Source organism: Choristoneura fumiferana, chromosome 26 (assembly GCF_025370935.1).
Source record: "Choristoneura fumiferana chromosome 26, NRCan_CFum_1, whole genome shotgun sequence".
Taxonomy (NCBI): Eukaryota; Metazoa; Arthropoda; class Insecta; order Lepidoptera; family Tortricidae; genus Choristoneura; species Choristoneura fumiferana.
The window spans coordinates 5,387,706-5,404,231 of NC_133497.1; the positions used below are offsets into that span (position 1 = coordinate 5,387,706).

The window sequence follows — 16,526 nt, forward strand, 5'->3', positions numbered from 1 at the left end:
ATCGCCTCTCAAGCAGAGGGTCGTGGGTTCAAACCCCGGCTCGCACCTCTGAGTTTTTCGAAATTCATGTGCGGAATTACATTTGCCACGAGCTTTGCGGTGAAGGAAAACATCGTGAGGAAACCTGCACAAACCTGCGAAGCAATTCAATGGTGCGTGTGAAGTTCCCAATCCGCACTGGGCCCGCGTGGGAACTATGGCCCAAGCCCTCTTGTTCTGAGAGGAGGCCTGTGCCCAGCAGTAGGACGTATATAGGCCGAAATGGATCCAAAATAACAAAGCTGGTGACACACGTTACTTAAATTACAGTCGGCAGCTGAAGTGGATGAACGGTTACGGTGCTTGACTGTACTGCTAGGGTAATAAGAGAGTGTTGAGATTATTTTGGGCACTGCAATGCTCATCTACTTCTGCTGCTGACTGTACTACATCTCTTTGTGCGGGTCAACTATTTCTTGTTGTTATTCTGTCCCGTCAGCGAGGGGACAAAAGTAGAACAGTTTAATGGAAGAAATGTTGTGTCCCATTATTTATACTAACATGCTTATTAGATGACCAAAAGGGGCTTAAACTACCACAAAAATGCATGTTTGGCAAATTTTAATTCTATAAACTTACGGTTTAAAGAGTGACTCAGGACACCGTAACTATAGGAACGAGTGACAAAAAAAGTTGATTGACCCCTTTAAAAAAAAATAGGACTTTGGAGGCTAGAATTTGCTATACTTGGTTTGGGTAGGTATTTAAATGTAACCAAAAGAACGTCAATTGGTGTTTTAAATATTGCAATTCCCACTATCTAAACATTTACTTTTGTGTATTGATATACACTAGTCTAGTTTGTATTACAATGATAGGCAAGTAAAATGTATAAACGCCTTGAATGTACCAAATCTGGCAGCTGACGTTTGTTTACATTTAGTTAGATACCTATCCAAACCAAGTATAGATAAGTTGGCAGAAACCGTTCGTTTGACAGGAGTTCATAGGTTTATCGATGATGACGATTAAAATGAGGGTTTTCACGGAGACGAAATATCGCTAGATGGCGTTAGTGTCGTGAGATCCGTTTAACGTTTGCTCGTGATTGGTTAAATAACTAAATGAGCCAATCGCAAGCAAACGTCAAACGGACCTCACGATCCTAACGCCATCTAGCGATATTTCGCCTCTCATTTCGATAGTTGTCTACGATTTGATTTTCTTTAAAACTGTGCTCTTTTTTTTAATTCAAATTGGACCCTGCTCCGTGTAAAATGTTTTTTTTCTTATTACTCAGTACTAATTGTTTGTATTATCCTGGTATTTATCTTATAATTTCCTTCAGGAAAATGTGCTATTGCAATATTTATTTATTTTATTGAATGATGAATGACGAATGAATATAATTCATTGACGTCAGTAAAGTCTAATATTAGAGAAGATGCGTAATGAGTGACAAATTACTAATGACTTTCAAAATTGAATACACAGTATTATCTACTATGTACCTACACCGTGTTGTTTTTGATTGCCGTTAACTTAAACTGGAAACACATGCAACTTGGCATGACACGCTACCGCGTGTCTAGATACGTACACTCGAAAAACATAACCCGCCTTGGGCTGTCGGGTAAAAAATGAAAATCCGTGAAAACTTGCAGCATTTTACGGTAATAGAAAAGGTTCTCAAAAAACACGTCAGTTGGAAAAATTAATTTATTTTATACACACGAAAACATATTAACATAAATAGATTTACTACACGACTTATAGATGTGTCATTGGTTATATCTATATGTCAAGGAATAATGGCCCAGTAACTATTTTAACACGTCTATTAAAGTTTGGGATAAGTACTTACACATAATTTTCATGTTATTGAATCTTACTTTTGGTAATGGTAAATCATTAAACAGTGTTCCTTTAATAATTACATCAGTTTTATTCTATTTAACTTCATAATATAATTTAAATAGTATGTAATTATAATTTTTTTTCCAAACTTTAGAACTTCATCATACTGAAATAAGTATTTTCGTTGATCTGCACAGTCCACACTCTCCTCTAACAATGTCATTTGATGCTACATTTGAAAAGCGACATAAGTGCTCAATCGTATTCTAATCTCAATTTGATAATATCTACGTAAGCCAATTAATCATTTCGAACATCTCCGAACACCCAGCTAACTATAAACTATACTTAAAAACAAACCCCGAAATAAACCCCGATAACACACGTCGAGTTTAGCTCTTTTAGCGTTGCTCTTAGAGGAAGGGCCACGAATTAGCCCGAAACATGTCAAGCTAAACTCGATTTAAGACGTGCGTTATCCGGATATATTTCATGAGTCTGACGGTAGGGTCGCGTCCAAAATATCCCGAACCCTGTTTAAATTGCGCGAATGATATTTTTCAGTTGTTCAGGACTGTAGCCCCGGAGGACACTGTTCACTTTGTTTTTGATTGTGGTCGTCGCCTCGTAAATTATACTGTATTTTTCGGTGTTTAGATATTTTTGTAAATATGTGTCGAAATTATCACTTACGAAGATACCAGCGTTTCTGAGGTAGGACTGAAAGTAAAAAAAATGTATGTTAACAAAAATCACCCAATGTATATCAGCGTTGCACTTTAGAATTGCTGTACAATTTAGGCTTTTGCTTTTGGGCTGATGGCCGATGGGGTCAGAAGGTTCTCGATTGGCGTCCGCGGACCGGGAGACGAGCTGTCGGTAGGACTCCAACAAGATGAAGCGATGATCTGGTTAAGATCGCGGGATCGCGGTGGATGCGCAAAGCACAAGACCGGTCTGAGTGGAGAGCCTTGGGGGAGGCCTATGTCCAGTAGTGGACGTCTTTCGACTACTATTATATTAGACATAGAAAATCAAGGAATTTCAATTCCACTGTCAGATCTAAAGCTCTACCTATTACACCGTATCAAACCATGACCGTAACAGCGAAGTGTCAGGCAAAAATATATTCTTTGTATTGTAAAGTATGAGACTATGCCCACTAGCCCGTCCCGTAACCAACCGTCGCCGCGGGTCATGTATGCGTTTGACAGTCCGGTCCTGACACGCTCCTGTTACGGTCGTGGCATGATACGGTGTAGTGGGAAGAACTTAATAGTTTACGCGTAGGAAGCCGTGAGTAAACACTAGTGTTAAATTTATACTTACTTCCGTGTTGTAATAGGAATAGTCCAAATTCAAACTTTGCAGCACCGTGTTGCTGTCATCACCTTCGAAGGACACGCTGGCCGTTACTCTGCAGTTGTAGATTTCGCTCCTGTAACGTAGCATAAATAAATGTCATGGCACAGTTGACACCAATTGACTCCTAGTCCCAGACTAAGCAAAGCTTAGTGTTATGGGTACTAGGCAACGGATAAACATACTTACAGGCTGACCAGTAATATAAATAAACCGGCGAAGAGCGTGTCGTACACGCCCGAAATAGGGTTCCGTAGCCATAGCCATTAAGAAAAATTAAGTAATTATTTTTCTAAGGATTTCGTATTTTATACGGAATCTTCCAAGTTTAGGTATATTTTATACGAGTACCTTAGGGTGCTATTTACTTTTAAACTACTAATAATTCTCAAGCAAACTTAGCCGTTATAGTTATCCTTGAAAGTTTGATGTACTTACAACCATCCTGAATTTTGCCCCCACCGGTTTAGGTTTTAGAGGGGGGGGGGGGACGCTCGATTTTAATGAAAATTTGCACTTTAAAGTATTTCGCAAAAAAATCACTGAATCGAAAAATCGTGTAAACCCCTAATGGTTTTAAAAGACCTATCCAACCATACCCCACACTATAGGGTTGGATGAGAAAAAACCGTTTGTCCAAAAAATATGGAAAGATAACTCTTAATAAATACTTTCAACGAAAATTGGTTTCAACATGATCGGACATACCGTTTTTGAGTTATTGCCGAAAAACTGCGCTTCTCAACAAATGGACGTAAGTGCGTAAGTGCCGTGAACAATGTTTTTTCGTAATGGCTACGGAACCGTATTTCGGGCGTGTCCGACACGCTCTTGGCCGGTTTTTTTTACATAAAACTGACCGTGATTGAGCCCTATCTCATCTGATGTAAAGTGCAGATGAGGCCAAAGGTGTATCTGACTGTTCACTAACAGAACGGAAATGCAGACGATGGTGAGGCATGGGAGCGAATTCCATTCCTTAACAGGTCGCATTTATGAAAGAGGAAGCAAACCGCTTTATTTATCGTTTCCATTGTACTTACACGAAATATGTACCGTGTGAATTGTTCCACTTCATGTACCAATGTCTTGCTTTTACCCTGTACTCGTCTGAAAGAAAAAATGATGGATTGTTATACTTACTATTTTTTGCTTCATTGATAAAAAAATAGAGAATATTACTTTAATTTTCTGCCGTCAGAGTGCAGTACTAGCACAACAGTTTTTTGAGTATCATAGGATGCCATAATGGCATATTATTTCAATTTTGGAAATATAGCTCTATCGCTAATATCGATGTAAATATCATGGGTGACATAGGTACGTTTAGGTTATGTTAAGTTTGCATCGGCCTGAAGGACCAAAACCACACGAAAGTACACACTGTTGCCGAGTCGACTAAAATTGAGAATATCAGCTTCAGTTAAAAAGCATATTAGGAAAAAAAGCGAATGGAAGTTTTGCTACTTGGAAATGACGATTTTAGTTCAATGAAGTAAACAGCCGCTTCGCTCGGTCATTCAAGAGTTACCTGCCGTCAGCTTCAACTCGGGGACGTAGATCACTAGTGACGCCGTCAAACCCGCATCTGTCTCCGACACCGACAGTTGCTCCACTGACAAAGTCTCCAGCCCCTTTAGCACTGGGTTGTATAGAGTCAGAGTGTAACTGCAAAGAAATACATATATCAATTCAGCAAACACAAACATATTCGTATATTGCTCACTGCTGTTATAAATAAATTATACTCAGCAGCACAAAATTTGGCCCACGCAACATACAAAATTACCTATTCTGCATGGTTCTCTATCGTTTGCCCGAATTTCATATGCCCGAATGTATCGTTTTCTAGAATTTTCATTTGCCATAAAGTAATTTATTTCTGAAATAGTAATTTCTTCAGAGTTGATATTAAACTAACCTAACCTAACCTACTGCATTCTATATGATGACATTTAAAAGTCCTGAAAAAAGCACGGTTCTATATATTTTATGGCAAACGTTGGTATAGCAAGTGAAATTCGGGCAAATAAATTCGAGCAAGTAAAGGTAAACTATTCTGAATAGGTACATTTGAGGCCACATTTTTTGTCGCTCTGTATATTTTCTTTCTTTCTCATATGTATTTATATTATCATATGTGCATATGTAGATATAGATTTATTCAAGGGCGACAACAGAATTAAGTGCATTGAAGATAACTTTTAAAATATAACAAATTGCAAAGGCAATTTTTATATGTTGTTATATAACATTTTTTTATACCAATGTGGGAGCGAACATATAACAAGTTACCAAAAGTTATAAAGTGTTAGACAATGTTATCTTGTTTTATAACGTGATATAACATAACAAGCCAATGTGGGAGCACCATTAGAGCAGCTTCTTTACTAACCTGTTGACTTGGGTATATAAGAGAAAAAAAAGTTTCTCGATGAGGGCTACGGCATAGATGTCGCTAGCGTCACTGCTTAAGTGACTAAGTAAGAAACAAACAAGCTGAGATATGAGGTGCATGGGGAAATTCGGTCGGTACCGTTGACCATCAGTGGGTGTAGCGGTATAGCACGCGGTACGGATTACCGAGGCCTGGGTTCGATTCCCAGTGATGGTCTTATTTTTCTGTTTTTCTGTGCACTATATTTCAGTTTGTATTTTCAATTTAGGTTTTACGGGATGACCGTAAAAGAAAATCGGAATTGAAATAAAAAATACAAAAAGATTCCAAAAAACCAAACTTAATTTATATTAAGAGCGTTTATACCTGCTGAGCTGGCAACGTTGCATTTTTGTTAGTTTTTCTCGATTATTTCATAAAAATTGAATGAAAATTAAAAATGTTGTCTGATAGAACTCTTCTTAATATATAAGTTAATGTGTCTACTACAATATTTTTTCGGTACAGGCTTTTATTTTCTTTAAAATCCGTTCGTTTTTAAAGAGTATAAAAGTCTATCACGAAGAATTATTGGAGTAGACACATTAACTTATATATTAAGAAGTGTTCTATTAGACAATTTTTTTAATTTTCATTCAATTTTTAAGGAATAATCGAGAAAACTAACAAAAATTTAACGTTGCCAGCTCAGCAGGTATAAACGGTCTTAATGGCACAACTGTAACATATTAAAATGTTAGACTTACCCTTTGTAGTATCTTGACTGGTCGTCTATCTGAACGTTGCGGGGCGATGGCAGAGTAAACGGCAGCGAGCTCAGGTCGTCGTTCTTCCATTTTGTGAACAGTTTGAGCAGGCCTTCTTTTAGTGCGTTGCGTGCTGGAAATAATGAAATCGATACAATACTATGAATCTAGAACACCGCATATATCAAAATTTAATGATAAAGTAAGATAACCAAAAACATATATCCACCCTAAAACTAAACGCAACTTCATCGCAGAAACTGCTTTCCAATGGCAATTCGAATATTAATAGGTAAGCTACCAAGGAATATAGCAGAGTTGCCGCTGAATGAAGGCAACCGTAGTTGCATCAGGGAACAACATCTGCCTTTGAGCTATTTTGACTTGATTTTTTTATATAGTTTACTCACAACTAGGACACGTCACATACAAAATATTAAAATAAAAAACCAAGTGGTTCCGTAGTAAAACGGTACGTTAATAACTCAAAAACTCATAAAAAATTGTCTTACTAATAATTATGACGGCTGAACCGATTTTGATGAAACAAATCTAAGAACCATCGCTAGAAAACCTGTTTTCAAATAAAAAACCGCAGTCAAATCGGTCCACCCGTTTAAGAGCTACGGTGCCACAGACAGACAGACACACATAGTCATACTTGTAACACCCCTCTTTTTGCGTCGGGGGTTAAAAACTAAAGAGAACAAACAAAACCAATATAATTGATATACATATTTAAAGGCGAAAAAAGTTTAAAAAAGAAAAAAGCAAACCTTCATTTTATGACTTAAGGGGCTGTTTCACCATCCATTGATTAGCGTTAACCGACGGTTAAATGTGATTCCGTCTCCGTCTATTCGAACAAAACAAATAGAGACGGCATCACACCTAACCGCCAGTTAACTAATCAATGGATGGTGAAACAGCCCCTAAGTATCACACAAATAAATAAAAAATAATAATATTGGAATGCAACTTGGTCGAGATTAAAAAATACTTAAGTACTGTTAAAAAGAGACAAAAGAGTAATTTTGATATTATGTTACTTACGAGCAGCAGCCGCAAACGACGCCAAAAACAAGAAGATCACACATGCCCACTTCATTTTGAATATAACGAAACTTTTTTTAACCCGAACTTGTGGCTTCTGTAGCTGAAGCCTACTGACGATAACCGTAGTATCCCCCCCTTTTTATACTCGCTGTTTTGCCTAAAATTGCTAATTAATTTTACTATTTTGTTTGGCTCCTTATCAGTTAGTTCGGGAAACCCGAATTTCCGGTACCAGTGTTGGGATGTACTGTGCTACGTTATCTTATGCTTAAAAACTGGCCAAGAGCGTGTCGGAAACGCTCAGGATAGGGTTCAGTAGCCGTTACGAAATATGTTACTCACTTGAAAATATGTTACTACAGCCTTATTGTGGTACTTAATTTTGAAACTATGTATAAGTTCATATTTTTACATTTTACTGTACACCATAAATAGTAAGTGACTATCCGTGTTAAAAAGTAATGTTTTTAAGAGACTTTGAAGGTTAAGGTATATTTTATAACTTGGCTGCTATTTTATTTTTATTTTATTTCCAAGCAAACTTAGCATTATGGTTTTCCTTGTAAATTTGTTTACTTGTTAACATCATTTTTTTTTAATATTCAAACCAACGGTTTAGCTTATATAGCGGGAGGCGGAGAGGGAGGGACGGTCGATTTTAATGAAAATTAGCATTAAAAGTTTAATACTACGCAAACAGATCATTGAATCGAAAAATTGTCTTCACAAACCCCCAATGGTTTTAAGACCTTTCCAACGATACCTACCCTATTTTTTTTATCGGTATAGTTTACTTATTTTGTACAATAAAGAGTTTACATACAATACAATACAAATACTGTTTATTGTACACCAGAAAACTTATCCTTAATTTTATTTTTATTTTTATTGTACATACATACATACCTTGCCAGATTACACATACATACTCCTTTATTGGTACCTAATATCATTATCACATGTCATTTATTTGTTAAATTGCTCTTAACATATTCTAATGCTAATTAATTAAATGATTTTCAGTAAGTAATACTTTGGCTGAAATTTGAGAAACTAAGTCGAAAGTGTAGAATGTGTGCTCGAGAAGCCAGTTTTTTCAGTCATTACAGTTTCTAGTACTAATAGTCTCTAAGCAAAGCGGCGGACGGATGGACAGACAGACACGGCGAGACTATAAAACTGCGCGTCCACTGCATCGGAATCGAGCCGTACGGAGCGGTCGGATTTGTTGCTTCGTATTGAAAGAAAGAAAGAAAGAAAGGTTTATTTTGGCTCCATAAGTACCACCTAAAATAAGACTAAAACTATGTTAGGATTGTTTTTTTTGGAATCTTTTTGTATTTTTTATTTCAATTCCAAAATTCTCGATGAGGGCTACGGTATAGATGTCGCTAGCGTCACTGTACGCGCTAAATAAGAAACAAACAAGCTGAGATATGTGGTGCATAGGGGAAATTCGTGTCTGTACCGTTGACCAGCAGTGGTGTAGCGGTATAGCACGCGGTACGGAATACCGAGGACCTGGGTTCGATTCCCAGTGATGGTCTTATTTTTCTGGTTTTTCTGTGCATCTATATTTCAGTTTGTATTTTCAATTTAAAACTATGTTACTTGGTGACACGGCTCAGCATGTGTTGCCGCACATTATGTGCAGTAAGGCTGGTTTTCTGTGGAGCCCAATATTGGTAGTGCGTGCACTGGATCGGCATCACTGGAACGATTGTGATTCCGACGTCGCCAGTTATCTGGGATGTACAATCACCTGTATAATATCTGCCACAGCGGAGCGTGCAAAAATATCTGACGCGTCCTACAGTTCTTAGAAATAGAGTCGTATCAGATATTTATGTACGCTGTATATACGTACTTAACTGTATATTCATGTCAGTTTTATTCATACCTATATGTAAATTCACATCGCCCAATTTGTCTATGCTCGGGGGATCACCGCATCTCATAAAATTCCACTCTAATTCCAGCGGGGCTACTACGAAATTCGTAAATCGATGTTCTTATCGTACCGTCCCTCTCTCTCACGTATCAAATAATATGATCGTCAGCGGGACGGCTAGATACGATGTTCGAATCTAGCACTTCGTAGTACGTACAGGGCCAGGGGCCAGTCCTCTATGCGTTATGATGACCCCTCCGACATGCAAAGATAACTCTAAACACAGACGTGGTTTTTTTTACATATAACGCGTCATTCAAGTATTGCGTAAACAGCAAATAGATCTGTTTATTTTCTTTGTTGTTTTTTATTTTTCTGCGTAATTTAATAGATTATGATATGGCAACTCTTCTATGCTAAGCGCGCATGTTCGGGGATTCCCGAAAATTAACGTGTTAGAAGGTATCGAAGTTGGGGAATTACGCACTATGCGCCTTCTGCGGTCTGATGTTGTTTTGGTTTAGTTTCCGAATGATTTAGTATGACGTGTCGTGAGTTAATACTTGTTTGCTATTACTTTTGCTACTTGGTTTAAAATAAGTTATTAAATCAGCGCAGGCCCATGTCAATGAACTAAAACAATTACTTTGAGAAGAAATGTGTGTTTTATGCAGTTGCCAAATCCAAATTATACAAAAATATTTTTATGGTTATAAGACCGCATTAAATTATATTGTTCCGGATAACTCACGTCCTAAATGGAGTTTAGCTTGACATGTTTAGGGCTTAACCGTAGCGTAGTCCTTAGCAGCAACGCGACTCAGCAAAATAGAAATTAAAACTTTTTTCTTGGTCATTTCATTACATCCGTTATGTCGTTATAACTGGTGTCGCTTAAACGGTTTTTACTGTACCTGTGCTTATAAACGTTCGCATTTAAATTTAAAAGGATTACTGCTTCTCCTACTAAACTAAAGAGACTGCATGAAATAAAACTCCATATATTCGACCACTTTTAATACTTCTAAGGGCCTACGCTAGCTGACGCTTGCACTGAGCGGGTGGACGCCTGTGGAACAATAGTATGTGAAGCGCTCACTGCGCGCGGCGCATGCGTAGGATTGTAGGTACGTGCACCCGCGCCCGCAGACGTGCGCCCGCGCAGTCCACAAGCACTAGCGTTGGCCCTAAAATTAACCCAGAATATTAGCCCTCTTTCTCAACTATACGTATGAGCTGACTCGGAGTATACGGTCGCAGGTACTCGTTGACCATAGTGGTGACAACTTGTTTAGCATTCGTGAAAATTACGCTGTCACTGTCGGAGAGCAAGTCTCTCAATGTTGAATTCACGACCTTGTTTATCAAGGTGCCCGCGCGGTCTAGATGGACCTGGAAATAGATGGTAGATGGGTAATGTTAACAGCGGCGCCGGCGCCGGACGCAAAACGGTGGTTGGTTAGGTCAGTGTTCCGCCACCGGGTGTACCGTGGTCATTAGTTGGTGTGCCTCGGAAAAATAAGATTATCTCATAAAGGTCACAGCTCATTAGAGGCACCCGGCGCCCGACCAGCACCGCCTCGACTTTCGGCGTCCACTCGTTGTCGACACTAACACTAACCTAACCTAACCTATCCAATGATACAACACACTACAAGGTTGGATGAGAAAAAAAAACCCCAGTTTACGTCTATGGGAGGTACTCTAAAAAATTTTTTTTAATTTTTTATTGTACCATTTTTTCGGCATAGTTTCAGTTATAATTCATCAAAGCATAGTTTACATAACTCGTATATTCGTGCAAAGTTATAGTTTTCCAGCATTGATAGTCCCTGACGCAGCCGCGGACGGACAGACAGACATGGCGAAACTATAATACGTAGCCAAAATGGCATAAACGGAACCCTAAAAATAGTCGGAAATATTCGACAAAGTTTTTACTCACCTCAACGTCTGCGGAGAAGTCCAGGTGTATGTCGGCGACGATCGTGCCGGAGCCGCGTCGCGAGAGGTTCACGATGGCGACAGCTTTTAGATTGTTTATTTCAGCCCTGTAAAGGTTTTTTTATTTTCACATCAAAAGTGTCCTCGCAGTCGTTGTGAAAAGCAGAGTGTTAAATTTGAGCATCAAACACATTTTACCCTCGACGTCTCTTCCACCCTCGCCGTACCGGCCTGGGCTATTATAATAATAATAAATATTCAATGCTCTTGTTTTACAATCTAGTATTTAGCCCCGAAAACTTTCAAACTGCCCCGTTTATTATATTAGTGGAAGTATGTAAACGTTTTTACAAATCCTCGGGTCATGGCAAGGAGGCCCTTGAAAAAGGTCGGGTAAAACTTCTATGGCCTTAATCCCACTAATATTATAAATTCGAAAGTTTGTAAGTCTGTTTGCGTGTTACCTTTTCACGTCTAAACCGCCCAAACGATTTGGATGAAATTCAAAAATTATTATGAGTCCCGGGGACATAGGATAGTTTTTATCCAGAAAATTGATATATAAACGAATTCTGTGCGAACGGAGTCGCGGGCAACAGCTAGTAGACTATACTTTTTTTTTACTCACCTGAATGCACCTTCAGCGTCGATTGGGATCGCAAGTATACTTCCTTTCAAGTGATACTTGTCTGAAATACAGTTTTTTTTTCCAAATTAATCTAATACCAACTTCAAGGTACTTATACCCTATCCAATAAAAAAAGAATTATGAAAATCGGACTACTCTGTAAAAAGTTATGCCTGGTCATACATTACAATCAGTGACTGAAAATCAATCATTTCCTGTTTTCCTACCTAAGCGTAGGCATATTTGACGACCGGATGGCTAAGTGGTTAGAGAACCTGACTACGAAGCTTGAGGTCCTGGGTTCGAATCCCAGCCGGGGCAGATATTTGTGTGAATAACACAAATGTTTGTTCTCGGGTCTTGGATGTTTAATATGTATTTAAGTATGTATTTATCTATTTAAGTATGTTTATCCGTTGCCTAGTATCCATAGTACAAGCTTTGCTTAGTTTGGGACTAGGTCAATTGGTGTCAAGTGTCCCGTGATATTTATATGATATTTATTATTATTTCTTCCAAATTTAAATGGGACCACCCTCGAGGTGTACGCTTTCCAATAAAAAGAATTATCAAAATCGGACAACTCTGTAAAAAATTACGCGTGGTCATACATAAAAAAATATATACTCGTCGACTTGAGAACCTCCTCCGTTTTTTTTTCGTCGGTTAAAATCATATTTTTTCCAAAATTTAAAAAAAGAGTACACTTTTTTTGAAAACGACCTACGCCGCTAACAATAAAGTCATGTTCACAAACTTTCGCTTAAAAATTTCGCTCCGATCGCTGTGTAAACCGTGCTTTAAGGTCTCTACACATTACACCGTATCATACCATGACCGGACACGTTCCTATTACGTTCATGGTGCGGTGTAATGTGTAGAGACCTTTATACCTGCTGTGGCCACGATAGTCGAAGGCACGCTGACCGCAAGTGACACGGCCAAGTCCACGAGGGCCCTCTCTGGCACCGATGCTCGCACCCAATCCACCTGTAGGTGATCCAGGCCTTGCACCGTCAGCTCGCTTACGTTCATCGTGAAACTGGATGTATCGAGGGGTTTTGAAAAATTAAAAAAAAAAACATTAAATTTAATAAATCAAAACACCCGACTGCCTTAAAAACTAAAAGGAAGAAATTAAGTCTAGTGGTCTAAAACTCTGTCAAGAAGCTCATTTAAGGTTCAACAGTCGGGACCCATTACCAAGATTTTTTGAGCTGGTTACGATTTGAATGGGTCCCGACTGTTGAACCTTAAATGAGCTTCTTGACAGTTCTAGACCACTAGACTTATTTTCTTCCTTTTAGTTTTTAAGGCAGTCGGGTTTTTTGATTTTTTAAATTTAATGTTTTTATTTTATACTTTTTTGATATTTCTGTGAAAATGGTAGATTAGAAGTATTATAACCCACATATATATTTAGAATGGGCTAATTATTAGCTTTTATTTGATTCCCATATTGTTACAATACAAAATATATTTTTTATTCCTTCGCCATATTTTTTTTCGCAGACGCCATATTAAAATATTATATACTTACCCTATGTCACTCCGACAGTTATAACGAATCCAATGATACCTCATATGTTACAATCCGTCCAGCCGTTTAGGCTGCAGCGAGGACCAAAGAAATGGACATACATACCCTCATACATACATACATACATTCATACATACATACATAAACTCGAAAAACATAACCCTCCTTCGGGCAGTCGGGTAAAAAGTGTAATGGTTTACCCGCATAGGGTGACACCATTTACCGGCCGTACAATACCGTCATGGAAATACCGACCTGATATATCGTGTACACGCCCATAGAAACTCTTGTCAGTTTGACACCAGTCCAGTGGGCGTGTACACGAAATATCGGTCCGGTATTTCCATGTCGGTTTTTCTGTATTATCCGTGCCGGTAAATAGTGTTATCCCTCGCATACATACCTACATATCCCACTAATATTAAGTCTGTTCATTGGTTTTTTACTTCATCACGTCTAAACCACTAAACCGATTTAGATGAAACTCGGTATACAGATAGTTTAGTAGTAGTAGGACATAGGATAGTTTTTATCCCGGAAATAGCAAAGTTCCCGCGGGATAGCGATAAACGAATTCTGCGCGGACGAAGTCGCGGGTAACGGCTAGTAATAAATAAATCAATAACAAAATACCTAAACCTAATTAATTTAGGAAATAATATGGCCTTTACTAGTGCTGGTTATGTAAAATCAAGTTTGTTTCCTACCTAAACCTGTTATTGCCAAAATTAATTATATTGTACAGTTTTAACTAGTTCCCAGCGTTACAGGCGAAGCCCAGGGCCCCTGGTAATTATTTTTTATTTTTCCTGTATACATATGTTTATTAATTTATAAATAAACTTACGCTCTGTATGTGGTGGTCGTAGGTTGAATCTTAAGCGGCAGCAGCGAGGGCAGCATCAGTGGCAAGTTGTTGTCGCCATGTTTTAGCTTTTCAATGATGTTCCTCACGCCGTGCTCGAACTTGGGTAGATTCTCTTTAATTTATCAATGTAAAATTAAAATTATACACAAAAATGACATCCAAAAGAAACATAGTAATTAGGGATTTTTTAACGTCGTTTTCGTCGCTACCCTAAAACGACGGAACACCACACCCTCCGGGCAGAAGTCGGAGCGCAGGAACATCTGCTGGTGCTTGGCAGGCACTTATTGGCAAATATGTACCTAAGGTTGACATGTAATTGGTGTCCCAGAGGCAATTTTTCTTAACGCTATCGCTCGCCGAATGTTTAGTTCTATAATGTTTTTATACTGGTGTTGTTAATGTCATAAGAGTTCATTGTAAAGCTCGTGGTAAATTTCAAATGTAATTTTGCACTTCTTTTAACATGTTAGGCCCCAGTGACGCAACGTCCCTGATTTCTTAGTTCTTACTTCTTACTCCTATGCCAGTGACACGTATTTGTGACGGCTGTGGGATATGTGCTTTGCCTAGCGTAAGAGCTTAATGGATTGCATTCGGCTCCGGCAACGTTCCGCTAAGCCCGTACGCTATGCATCCTTTAGAAGGTACGAATTATTTTGACACGACATGCGTGTCACTGGTATAGAAGTAAGAACTAAAGTCACAGACGTTGTGTCACTGACACCGGAATGTATTACGTCTGTGACACGTATACGTGTCACTGGCATAGAAATGACTGTTGTGGGATATGCTTAGGCATAGCGTAAGACCGTAGCGTAACGTGTTAAAAGTCTCATTATATGGGGTACAAATCCACTACGTAATAGTTAGGACTTGTGATAGTTTTAGCCGTCCGGCTTTTTACCAACTACATTTAGAAATAAGCTAAGTATAAAAATTCCATTTTAATACAAGCTTTTTTTGCTGACTGTACTTTTTGTTGACTGTACTTGCATTGTCACACAAACTACATTTCCATACCAAATTTAAAGTCGATGCTATTAACCGTTGAAGAGTCCCGTCCTGCGGAGACGTTCCTGGCTGGACTAACAAGATGACACTACTAGATTATTGTACTGTCACGCAATTTACATAAAGTATTCCAAATTTCAAGTCAAATCTGACTACTGGAAGTTGGTCAAATTTAGCTTTCAAGATTTGATTACAGGCAGACAAACAGACAGACAACGGGACAGGTGAAACTTAATAAAAGCTTGTAAAAAGGAACTAGAAACTGACCTGGGGCTCTCGTCTGAACGCCTATAGCCGCGACCAGTAGAAGCAATGCTAGGTACTTCATGATATTTCCTCCAAGTAACACGCCCTCGCACGGCGACCCGTTTATATCTCTTTCCAAAGTTGATTACACGCCAAATTTGAGAACTTAAATCACTAGCACGTACAATTATGTGATTGTGACTATGTTAAAATAAATCGAAACACTTATTGGGTTTTGTTTTGCTATACATTGTATTTGTTCCGGTTTAATACTAATGCTTCTCAAGAAGAAGTATAAATGTAAATCGCCAGCATTAGATTTGATATTCTCAATAGTTGCGACGTTAAAAAGTTTAGTTACCTTATCTAATAGTGGAAAATGCCGTATCTAAAGGAACAACATTTGAAACAATAACCCTGTAACATTTGCGGCCGATACCTAATACATTTGAAAAAAAAGGCATATAAGGATAAAGTATGACAAATCGAGTTTATCAGTTTTAGGGAAAAATACTAGTTTCTGATATATTGTCTTGACGTGTTAAAACTAAAGTTTAAGTAAGAATGTAGCGAAAATACAAACTGAGACATGGATGCACAGAAAAACCAGAAAAGAGACCAGCGCTCGGAATCGAACCCAGGTCCTCAGCAATCCGTGCTGCGTGCTATAACCCCTACACCACCGCTGGACAGGAATCTAGACACGAATTTTTCCTATGCATACATATCTCAGGTTGCTTATTTCTACTACGCTACTTATGCAGCAGCACTAGCGACATCTATGTAGCGTATTTGACCCCTAAGGCAACTCAGCCCCAATGCATGACTTACCCCCTTATTCATAAAACTTAACAAGCCTATGTTAACTAACAAATGCTTTGTCCCTTTCTAACAAATACAAATGTCGAAGTGACAGATAAGGACAAACGAATTTTAGCGGCATTTTAACTAAAATAGGTTTGATTGTCGTTTATGAATAAGGGGGTAAGTTTTTAGT

At 38.4% G+C, this 16,526-nt stretch overlaps 3 protein-coding genes across 3 annotated transcripts in view; 1 reads left to right on the forward strand and 2 right to left on the reverse strand.

Moving 5' to 3' along the window:
• LOC141442979 (charged multivesicular body protein 7) overlaps positions 1–16,526 on the forward strand; it is a 60,865-nt gene that overhangs the window by 41,475 nt on the left and 2,864 nt on the right. The gene's annotated exons all lie outside the window — the stretch shown is intronic.
• Positions 1,689–7,526, reverse strand: LOC141442986 (uncharacterized). The gene is made up of 6 exons (XM_074108202.1): positions 7,396–7,526; positions 6,343–6,475; positions 4,730–4,866; positions 4,242–4,308; positions 3,166–3,274; positions 1,689–2,556 (listed from the first exon to the last, which is right to left on the reverse strand). The coding sequence occupies exons 1-6, from the start codon at positions 7,448–7,450 to the stop codon at positions 2,374–2,376; spliced, it is 684 nt and encodes a 227-aa protein (XP_073964303.1). The 5' UTR covers positions 7,451–7,526; the 3' UTR covers positions 1,689–2,373.
• Positions 10,292–15,659, reverse strand: LOC141442985 (uncharacterized). The gene is made up of 6 exons (XM_074108201.1): positions 15,551–15,659; positions 14,249–14,381; positions 12,755–12,903; positions 11,862–11,922; positions 11,235–11,340; positions 10,292–10,681 (listed from the first exon to the last, which is right to left on the reverse strand). The coding sequence occupies exons 1-6, from the start codon at positions 15,609–15,611 to the stop codon at positions 10,496–10,498; spliced, it is 696 nt and encodes a 231-aa protein (XP_073964302.1). The 5' UTR covers positions 15,612–15,659; the 3' UTR covers positions 10,292–10,495.

Bases quoted from the DNA above. Each gene is read 5' to 3' on its own strand.
- LOC141442986 (XM_074108202.1), bottom strand. From the start codon at position 7,450: ATGAAGTGGGCATGTGTGATCTTCTTGTTTTTGGCGTCGTTTGCGGCT. The intron at 6,476-7,395 runs GTAAGTAACATA...CATTATTTCCAG, and splicing joins GTCGTTTGCGGCTGCTGCTC to CACGCAACGCACTAAAAGAA. The intron at 2,557-3,165 runs GTAAGTATAAAT...TTTTACTTTCAG, and splicing joins ATTCCTATTACAACACGGAA to TCCTACCTCAGAAACGCTGG.
- LOC141442985 (XM_074108201.1), bottom strand. From the start codon at position 15,611: ATGAAGTACCTAGCATTGCTTCTACTGGTCGCGGCTATAGGCGTTCAG. The intron at 14,382-15,550 runs GTCAGTTTCTAG...GATAAATTAAAG, and splicing joins CGTTCAGACGAGAGCCCCAG to AGAATCTACCCAAGTTCGAG. The intron at 12,904-14,248 runs GTAAGTTTATTT...CGATACATCCAG, and splicing joins ACGACCACCACATACAGAGC to TTTCACGATGAACGTAAGCG.